Raw genomic sequence first — 11,014 nt, 5'->3', positions numbered from 1 at the left:
GTAAAGACACTTATTTTGGAGATTTATTGCTTATGTTTAGTCAGTCACACTCTTACTGTACTTGTTGGGTTTGCAAAGAACACTCTTTGGATTGTAAATATGTGTATATGTGCTGTGCTGTGTGCTGTATAAGATAAGAGATTCCTTGTTGAATGTTGAAAATAATGTGCTTTCTATTGTTTTCTACAGTGAGGAGCAAGGAGCAGAAGACCTGCCTTCAACCAGTTCAGTGCAAGCGAGACATGGAAGGAGGGCTAACCAAGACAGGTGAGAGACTTATTATTATTATTAGTGCTTTTGTTTAGTTATAACTCTGTTCATAAAAGTTGAAAATAATGTATTTTTACATGTCATTGTCTACAGCAATGATTTGCCTGGGACATCTAGGGGGGCAGGGCGTACCCAAGCCCGGTCCAGGTCAAGAAATGACCCAGACAGGTGAGAGACTTATTATGGATGTTTATTGCTTTTTTATTATTACTAGGTTTGCAGACTTTGTACACAATATATACAGAATGGAATATTCCCCATTGCAATGTTTAGTGCAACATGTTTATTCGTGTTTGTATAAAAGTATTCTGTACTTCTGTATGACAACTATTAAAGAAACTTGAAACTTAAACTTGATACACAGGGTCTCCATGGTATCAATGCGATGTCGCCCTCTGTCTCATTATAGACAGAAACTGTTTTACTGCGTGCCACAATTGAGCAGTGTCTCTCTCTCACACACACACACACACACACACACACACACACACACACACACACACACACACACACACACACACACACACACACACACACACACGTGTAGTGTATATTTTTTTAGGATCCACCTCAGGCATCCTGCACTCTATATGACTGCACTCAAGTCATATGTGTACTGTATATATATATATTGAATATCCCACTTTACTTATTTTTAACTTTTTTACTGTAAAACTCTTTAATTTTTTTTACTTTTCCTTGTAAAAAACTTACTTTTATTGACTTTTTGTTTAAAAAAAGGCATGCTGGTGATAATTTCCAGTTGAGAATCAAAATTTCGTCTGTGTTTATTACCTGTCTATGGAGAAAATAATGCTTTGTAAATTGAATTCTGTTCTGTTCTCTTTTGTTTATGTAAATATGCTACCTGAGGGTGCATTTCCACTGTTTTATATGCTTGATTGAATATGTTTGCATTGGTTCATAGTAAAAAGAACACATTTTCTCAAAATCCGATTTTGTATTTTGTGTTGTACATTATGCAGTATACAGTATATACAGTATTATACAGTATGAAAACTAACTGTCAGGTCATATATGTGAGGCTGTGCTGAAAAAAAGGATACCAAACATACCATGGTAAAACATTTTAAAATGGGAATTATACAATTTAAATCAAAATTTGCTAAAACATTGAAAATATCCCACAATTCCGAAGATGTCAAGCTACTTGTACTTGACGTGACTATTTTCATTTTAGGGAACTTTATACTTTACTCCACTACATTTCAAAGGAAATATATAAGATTTTGCATAGAAAACATGGCAAAATGTTTGAAGCCTGACAACTTCAAGAGGACATAATCAGAGCAGCATAACTGGACCACATACCGCTTTAACATAACCTTTAATCAGAGAAGCATAGCTGGACCACATACCACTTTAACATAACCTTTAATCAGAGCAGCATAGCTGGACCACATACCACTTTAACATAACCTTTAATCAGAGCAGCATAACTGGACCACATCCCACTTTAACATAACCTGTAGAGGTCAATGGATCAAGGCTTGAATGCTCCCAAGCACTGGAATACACAAACGTCATGTAGAATGTGTACTTTTACTTTAGATACTTAAGTACATTCAATAGAAAATACATCTCTACTTTTACTTAAGTAGAATTTGAATGGAGGACCTTTCCTTTTACCAGAGTACTCATTTATCTGGGTATTTCTACTTTTACTTAAGTAAAGGAACTGTGTACTTCTTCCACCACTGCCTTTAATCTATGAGACGGATCATCCCTGTATGGTGTTGTTATGGTGCACCTGTTTTTGTTACCCGTATAGCCCTTTAAAAGACCAATCAGTAGTGCAGGGCAGTCAGATTATTCTTATTGACTAGTTCATTTCAAGTACATGTATGTAACTTAGTCTTTTGAGTTTTGGGGGTTTTAAAAAAAGAATTCCCCTCAGATTGAGCTCCCAGAGACTCCTCCTGAATCCAATTTAGTGAAGCCTTGGCTTAAGTTAGTCTCAATGGCATAGCAGCCAGACATGACTACCTCTCTCCATTCACATACTTATGACTGGACCTGAGTGAGTGGGCTGAGGAGAGGGAAGTAATGAGAATAATAACAGGCAGTACGACTCATTTCAGGGAACTCAGACTGATCGGTACACACCGAATTTAATTTAAAATGTATTCATTCAAAATAATTTGTTAATTCGTTATTGGCCGACACTAGCAATCAGTGATCCAAATAAAAACACATGCCCCACCACCAAAAATAAGAAAAAGCCTAAGAATGGAGATACATTTTCATTCTGTAGTTGATTGACTGAGCTCTCGATACAAGGATTAACACTAGACATAGTAGACAATAGGTAATTGTATTTGTATTCTTGGCTGTAAATGTTTTTTTTGTTTTGTTTACATTTGTACAATATTGGAGTACAACAGACTATATACCTACTACTCAACCCCCTCCAATGTACAGTTTCTTCCTGTATATATTTTTTTATGATCTCTTTTTCTTACACTACTGTATATTTGTATGTCTTGTATGTCATAAATGTCTTAATGAATTGAAAATGGAGGACCCTGATGTAAACTAGACGAAAGTCTTCTTTACATATCTGTAGATATATATATATATACATATATATATATGTACATATATATATATGTACATATCCCTTACCTACTCTTACTAGTTACGCTGCTGGCCAGTATGACTTACTACCATACTGTCTTTATACCTGTATCACTGTACAATGGAAATGTTAGATTTCAACTGCATTTCTCATGTAGCACATGGAAATAGTGAGTTCAAGTAAATTCCTTTGCGTTGTTTTCAAAGTTCTATATGGTTCAGTCGGTGAAACGGCAAGTTTCGAGCAAATATCCACACGGGTCCTTCTGGGATTAGATGTCCACGTTTTTTTAGTACGAATAAAAGAACAAAAGACAAAATGCACAATATTCAATGAATGGTCATTCTTCCTAAACCAGCTCCTATCTCCCTCAAAGTCTGCCACCAGAAGAACACAACTCTCTCTCTCTCTCTCTCTCTCTCTCTCTCTCTCTCTCTCTCTCTCTCTCTCTCTCTCTCTCTCTCTCTCTCTCTCTCTCTCTCTCTCTCTCTCTCTCTCTCTCTCTCTCTCTCTCTCTCTCTCTCCTTGAGCTCTTTTGATAACACAGATGGGTCTGTTCTAAAACAAAATAGTTGCATTTACGACTGACCCATGCCCCACATCCTGGCGATGGGTTCAATGAAAATAGAGTGTCCCGTATGCCCAGAGATGAGGGAGAAGGTTATAGGCTGAACAACCTCCCCATGGAGGTCCGGCCACCACATTGTTACCAACCCCCCTTGGAACAGAGAGAGAAGAGACAGACCCAAATCCCACAGTAATTCAAAATGACCAAAGGTGATCAAATACAAATACAATGGTTGCATATTGTTGTCCAACCTACCCTGAGTATGAAAATAAAAGGTTTGACTCCCCTGTATGCAAATGTAGCAGGGTGGATTATCCCTGCTTTATGGGAGTGGTTGTACACGGCCACCTGGTAGCGGGATGCAGTAGAGCTTGATCTAACTGAACCCCCGTCTTTGGGCCCGGAACGTCGAACTGGAGGTCGGGCAGCAGGAGCGGATGGGGCCCAGGATTTACTAACCTGGGGGTGGTACTCTGGTCCTCCTCGCCCTCCAGGGCGGTCAACAGTAGCTCCCCACACACTCTCACTTCCCCCAGTACCTCCGTTAGCCCTCCCACACCTGGTGACTGTTAGATGAATAATGATTTTCGCTCCCCCAAAGCAGTACCCTTCCTTAATGACCTGTAGAGACATTTAACGCTGAAATAGGGGTGTAGGTGGGGAATGGTTAAATAATAATAGCATTACCCGGACCAAAAAGGGTTAAATACACAGACTCAGTAATCGACACACACACAGTGTTCCCATCCAGTACTTGTTTAGTGTCGATTAAGATTCAAGTTACAGATAAAAGTGTTGGCCTTAATGCTATACGCCTTAGGCACCAAGTGCTCTCATTCAAGTTGCAGACAAATACAGTTGGCTTCAATGCTATACACTTTAGGCACCACATGCTCTCATTCAAGTTGCAGACTAAAGTGTTGGCTTCAATGCTATACACTTTAGGCACCACATGCTCTCATTCAAGTTGCAGACTAAAGTGTTGCCCACGTCTGGGCTAGTATCAGTAACAATACCTTCCTCTAAGGGTTTACATATACTGTTGCATTACTTTAACAACGGGAAGGAAAGGGTTCATTGAATGGGAAATGGTATAATTGAACATGCACGTTATAACACTCAAACAAAATGAAAAGTGGGCCCACGTTACCAAATGAAAGTCCTAGCTAAAGCCGGCTTAAAATGGTTGGGGTACCCCTGGACGCTGCTGCTAGCGTTCATTACAAACAACATTTATCTTCGCCCTTAGGCCTGCGCCACACAGTGAATCGTATGATACTGTTTCAGTACTCAAAGTGCCGCTGTACTTAACCGAGATGGCGGGCCCACTCTCACCACCACTCGTCCATGTGGTAAGATGGCCGTCGGGCGATCCCGCGATAACAGCCAGCGGGCCGGGGTAGGCAGCTGGGGCAGTGGCGTGGGCTGGAGGAGCGTGCTGTGTTGTGGCGACCTCTGCTGGGAGAAGAGGCGTCCTCGGCTGCGTCGAAGAGACGTCTGTCGTATATTCTAATCAATATCTAAGGTTATTCACAGTGCATTGAGGTTGCTAACTAGATGGAAGAAAGAGAGATAGTGATGGTCCTCATCTGACTCCAAAATAGCCAGTAGAGAATAAAACGTGTAAGTCAGACAAACGGAACTAAGGTTCAACTCAAATTGGTTTATTGCCTCGGGGCTCAGAGTGAATTACAAGATTGTTTACATACAGGGATTTCATATTAAAACATGCTTGTACAAAAGGGATTGTTGAGGTGTACATAATTATAGCCCATTCACAGTGGCTTTCACATCAAAACCAGTCTGTACACAAACAGTAGTCATGTTTATCAAATGAAGAGAGAATATACTGAGCATTTACACATGAGTAAAACCTGGTCTTGACATAGGAATCACTCTAACCAACAATGGTGTCCATGATTTTACTCACATGTAATGGCAAACAGCATTCTCTGGTGGAGCAGGGAGGCCAGAACCCCTGTGGTTTGGGTATCTGTCTGGCCTCCTGCCTTAACAATGCGTTCTCATCTTTATACTCTTGCCTCAACCAATAATATCACAGTCTAATATTACGTTTGATCCAATCAGGTTTGTCTTCTGGGGGGCGGTCCGCCCCCTGTCTTCCTCCTTGTGTGGTCTCCTACAGCAACCGAGGGGGGCCATGGCCCCCTCCTTTGGGCTGGTTTTCTCAGTCCAGGGGGTCTGTGGCTTCACCCCATGGAAAGGTGTTGTTTGTTCTATAGATTAGCCATTGCTTGAGTGGGGGGTTGAGTGACTGTTCCTTCTGTTATCAAGTTTGGGCTGGTCTGCTGATGCAACTGTCTCTAGAATGGTTCTCTATTTAGCACTGCAAAACCACTCTGCTGTTGACAGTATACTAGGCATTTGCATATAGTTCTATTTACAGACATATGGATTATGAAATACACAGTCAATGTTACCACACGTCCACTGCGGGGCTGAAGGGATGAGCTGGCGCGCGGCCTAAGCTGTAGGCTAACCTAAACACAGCTAAACTGTGGGTCTTGGTAGACCCTCCTGCTGTCGCCTATATAGCTAACGCACGGTGGCTATGTCTACCATTATGCCTGCCACCACCGCCCCCTGCTGGCGACCACAATCTGGTCCCACAATGGGACACTCAAGGCAGGAAGAAGGATGATTTAGTTGCACATTAATAATCCATATTGAAGCCGGAGGGATGAAAGAGAACCTCGCGTTATTTGTCCGGGCGAGATATCAAAGAGAAACACTGGTTATCATGTCTTTGTGCACACAGGGGAAGTAAAAGGTTACGTTAGCACTTCTGAATAATAGTAGAATATTCAGGATGCTACACAAAGGGACAGAGGTATTGAAGATAGGAATCAAATATGTGAATATGCAAATATCCAATGAAACAAACTTTACCCCGGTAGGCTAGAAACTAGAAACATAGTTGTGTGTGTGTGTCCCTCAGAAAAACGATAGAGTGGCTGAGTGAATTAATGTAACTCTTAATTAATTACCTCATCTTTCACAACTCAGCATATTCAAGATCAATTTAAATCCCAAACCCTGGTTAGAGGAGCTGTGAATCATTGAATGTCACTGATCTCTACTTCAGCTCACAGAACTCAGCCTCCCCAGAGCAATATAGAAGCCAAAGTCCAGGATAGAGAGGCTGAGTGAATGTGGTGTTGACTCTGTGCAGGAGGCTCATTGTGTCAAAGACGCTGTAGAAGGACAGAGTACCTGCCCTGTGATCCAGGTACACTCCTATTCTGGAGGACCGGGGGCCCGATACTGTTATTCTCTTTTCATTGTGTCTGAAGAGGTAATTACTTTGTCTGTACTCTAAAGCCCAGGATTTGGAATTGCATCCAAAGCCACAGTTCTCTACAGGGCCTGTTCTACTAATGTCTTTGTAGGAGGCTGCTACAGAAACCCCTCTACTACTCCACTCCACCTCCCAGTAACAGCGTCCAGTCAGACCTTCTCTACCCAGAACCTGACGCCATTCAATAAATCTTTCTGGGTGATTAGGATATGACTGCTTTTGCTGCATCAGTGTTGCTTTTCTGTTCCCCTCAGACAAAGACAGACTTGTGTTTGTTGTGTTTGGGTCCAGTGTGATCTGAGAGGAATATTGTAAGAAGTCAGCTCTGGTCTTGGGCTCTGGTGGCAGTAAAACATTAACTGCATTCACTGTTGTTGAGATTCTGGGCCACTGCTCTTCCAGAACGTCCTCTAGTTTGTCTCTCAGCTTAGACATGAACTCAGTCACATCTGCAACGTACAGGAGAGGAAGGACACTGATGCTGGGTAAGTCTGTAGACTCACTGGGACTGGAGAGGGAGGGGTAACTCTGTAGAAAGTGGACGTGGTCCTCTGTGTGTGAGAGCTGCTCCAGCTCAGTGTCTCTCCTCCTCAGGTCCGCTATCTCCTGCTCCAGTCTCTTCTGCAGTTCTTCAGTCTGAGTCACTGTGGTCCTCTGTTGGGCTCTGATTACCTTCTTCAGCTCAGACCGCCTCGTCTCCAAGGAGCGTATCAGCTCAGTAAAGATTCTCTCACTGTCCTCCACTGCTTTATCAGCAGAGCGATTGAGAGAATCAACAGCCTGTTGGGCCTCTTTGAGTTGCTTCTCTCTCTCCTGGACTCTCTGGTGGATTTTCTGCTGAGTCGTGCCAAGCTCTTTCTGTCTCTCTGTCCTTTCTGCTGCAGCTGAGACTGTATCATGGCCTTTATGTTCATCCATGGAACATAAATAACAGATACACTGCTGATCAGTACGACAGAACATCTTCATAGCTTCATCATGACGAGAGCAGGTGTTCTCCTGAAGCCGTGTGGAGGCTTTGACCAGCTTGTGTTTCTTAAAGGTATCAGATTGATAGTGAGACTGGAGGTGAGTTTCACAGTAAGAAGCCAGACATACCAGGCAGGACTTGAGGGCTTTCTGCTTTCTCCCAGTGCAGAAATCACAGGCCACATCTCCAGGTCCAGCATAACAGTGATCAGGAGGAGCAGAAGACAAGAGTCCTGTCTTCATTAGTTGTTCTATCACTTCAGCCAACATGTTGTTTTTCTTCAGAACAGGCCTCGGATTAAAAGTCTCCCTGCACTGGGGACATTTGTAGATCCCCTTCTGATCATCGTGATTCCAGCTGTCTTTAATACAGCCCATACAGTAGCTGTGTCCACAGGGAATAGTTACCGGATCCTTCAGTAGATCCAGACAGATAGAACAGCAGAACTGGTCCCGGTCCAGATCAACTCCTTGCTGCGCCATTTTATTCTACAAAGACAACGACACTCTAAGTTTTGTTTTCTCAGGAAGAGTAAACTCTGATTGTGTGTTTGGTGGGAGCATGGCTCTGGGTGGGAGGTGCTTCCTGGTTCTAGTTGTCCAGGGGAGGAGTCGCTTTAAAGAGACAGTGTCTATTTTACTGTGATTCATAGATCTAGAAGATGTTTTTTCTTTTTTACTTAGTTCAGGACTTTCTATCATCACCACCAAGTCATTGTTTTGCAAGTCACAAGTCAGTCTCAAGTCTTCCTACTCAAGTCCTGAGTCAAGTCCCAAGTCAAGACAGGCAAGTCTCGAGTCAAGTCCCAAGTCAAGACAGGCAAGTTTCGAGTCAAGTCCCAAGTCAAGACAGGCAAGTCTTGAGTCAAGTCCCAAGTCGAGTCCCAAGTCCTAACCTTTGAGTTTTGAGTCCTAAACCAGTCATAATACGCGCTTCACCAAAAAAATCATTATCAACTTGTTGGCAAAACATAATCTAATTACTATAAATGTAATAATATTCAAAATCAGGGTTAGTCTTACAACTAGATACATTTGGGCAAGAGCTGCTTGAAAAAACCAGTTCAGGAGTATATTGAGAAAAAAAAGAATAAGGATCACCATATCCATTTTAAAGGTAGGATAACAATAACCAAGATATTGTCTTCCCACTTGGACCAATCATGTCTGCCTGCCCTGTATATACAGTCTAATGAGTCTATGGCACATGATCCATAATAGCAGACCTCGGTTCAACTAACTAGTCTACCTTAACCCTTTATCAATTTTGGGGTATACAAAATCTGTACTGAAATGACAAGGCATCTCTGCATTTCGTATATTAGGTAGTTTATTAGGTATTAGAATTAGGTAGGGCCTAATTCGTGTGTGAGTTATCTCTCTCTCTCTCTCTCTCTCTCTCTCTCTCTCTCTCTCTCTCTCTCTCTCTCTCTCTCTCTCTCTCTCTCTCTCTCTCTCTCTCTCTCTCTCTATCTCTCTCGGATCAAATAACAAACTCAGCAAGGCCAACAGCTTCTCAGTTACAGTGGGTGACAATATTGTCACAAGGAAAGATGAAATTACCTACCTGGGTTCCATCCTAGAGGCAAATCTTTCCTGTGACAAAATGGCATCCAATGTAATAAAAAAAAAAGTCAACCAACGAACTAGATTCTTGTACTGGATCTCCTCTCTGGTAAACAAGAATACCCTGAAGACTCTGGCAGGAGCACTCATTCAAGGGTACTACGACTATGCTTGCACCTCATGGTACCAGAGCACCTCAAAGGCTCTAAAAACAAGATTACAAACATCACAAAACAAACTGGTCAGACTACTGCTTGACCTTACTCCTAGAACCCACCTCACCCCTGCCCACTTTGACAACCTAGGATGGCTTAGAGTAGACGACAGAGTACAGGAGCTAAGTTAACAATATACTCGTTATCACCATACATAAAGATTTTCTGGGAGTAAATACTTGATATCTTAGTCATAACAAGACGTTATAATGAAAGGTCTCGTTATCTTGCATTGTTTCTACGTAAGCAAGTTAAATTCCTTAGCGACCCGTGTTGCCAACGTAAACAGACTGCACAGCGCGCACATTAGAGATATACACAGATATGAAACGAGTCATACGGAACGTATAACGGAAGCTTAAATTAGACCAATGTGACTCAAACTCACGACAGTAGTACACAACTACACATACAGACCCACAAAATGTAATCTGCATCGATTAACTGATAATCAAAACCCAGCTTAAGCCGTTAAACCCCTGTACCGAATCACCGAAGCCAATACGCACACACACAGTTGAACTGGAAAGGTTTACCAAACATACACTCCCGGCATTCATAACTCGGACAATTATATTATTATTAACGTCCCGCATTCAAAGAAAAGATATCCGGACCCTCATACGTTCCTCTTCCATACCCTTAACCATAACATAAGTGACTTACCCAAACAACTTGTTCCCGGGTCCACATTCACGCACAAATCCGTACTCTCAAAACTTTAGAAAAACATTTCGATACCCGAATCCACAATCATCCGATGTCTGGAAGTTGACCCATAGTCCATTCGATCTTAACCTGTTCCACACGATGTGAAAATCTGCATAAAATATATACCTAGGTAAATGGAATATTGCTCCACATCTACAAGGGCTATTTGCATATTCTTGGTATCTATGTACATCTATGGACCTCAGGGAATGTATTCACAGTGTCCTAAATATTGTGTCTATTACTAGGCTTGCTTAAATTGTGATGAAACAAAGGAGAATATGAATTTTGATTTTTCTTTGCATCTTTGACAATGAATAACACCATGATAATAATGACCAAACTTAAAAAACTGCCACTGATCTCGTTCAGTACCCTCTTGAGATCATGTGTACAAACAAATCTAAGGAAATTAATAAAAGGAAGATGATAAAACCAAAGGTTCTGTAGATACAGTACTGAATTCTCCCATCCGGACCAATGCAATTTGAAATATTATTATAGAATATAGAATACATGATTATACATTACCTTATTATAGCTAATTCGCACATTTATATATATACATATATTATATTTCAAATGCCTGAGTTCAATTTGGATTTAGTATCACCAGGCGTGCATAAGAACAGATAATGATATCTACTGTAATCTAGTGTACTTTTTTATTTTCCCCACAGTGCAACCGTTTTGAAACTAATTTCAGATCTAATTGTTCCTACATGCTAACAATAGGGAGGAGAAACTAACTGTGTTTCAATATTTGTCAAAAACTTTACCTTTTGTGGCTTATTATC

At 41.5% G+C, this 11,014-nt stretch overlaps 1 protein-coding gene across 1 annotated transcript; it reads right to left on the bottom strand.

The window, feature by feature from the left end:
- Positions 1-6,534: 6,534 nt before the first annotated feature.
- Positions 6,535-8,208, bottom strand: LOC311228117 (tripartite motif-containing protein 16-like; the record flags this gene model as incomplete). Its single annotated transcript, XM_084314030.1, has 1 exon — positions 6,535-8,208. One exon carries the CDS (start codon positions 8,206-8,208, stop codon positions 6,535-6,537), a length of 1,674 nt encoding a protein of 557 aa, XP_084170156.1.
- Positions 8,209-11,014: the final 2,806 nt, after the last annotated feature.

Source organism: Notolepis coatsorum (assembly GCF_963971535.1).
Source record: "Notolepis coatsorum genome assembly, chromosome: 5".
Classification (NCBI taxonomy): Eukaryota; Metazoa; Chordata; class Actinopteri; order Aulopiformes; family Paralepididae; genus Notolepis; species Notolepis coatsorum.
The sequence above is the reverse complement of the archived record's forward strand: the minus strand, read 5'-3'. Positions and strand labels throughout refer to the sequence as shown.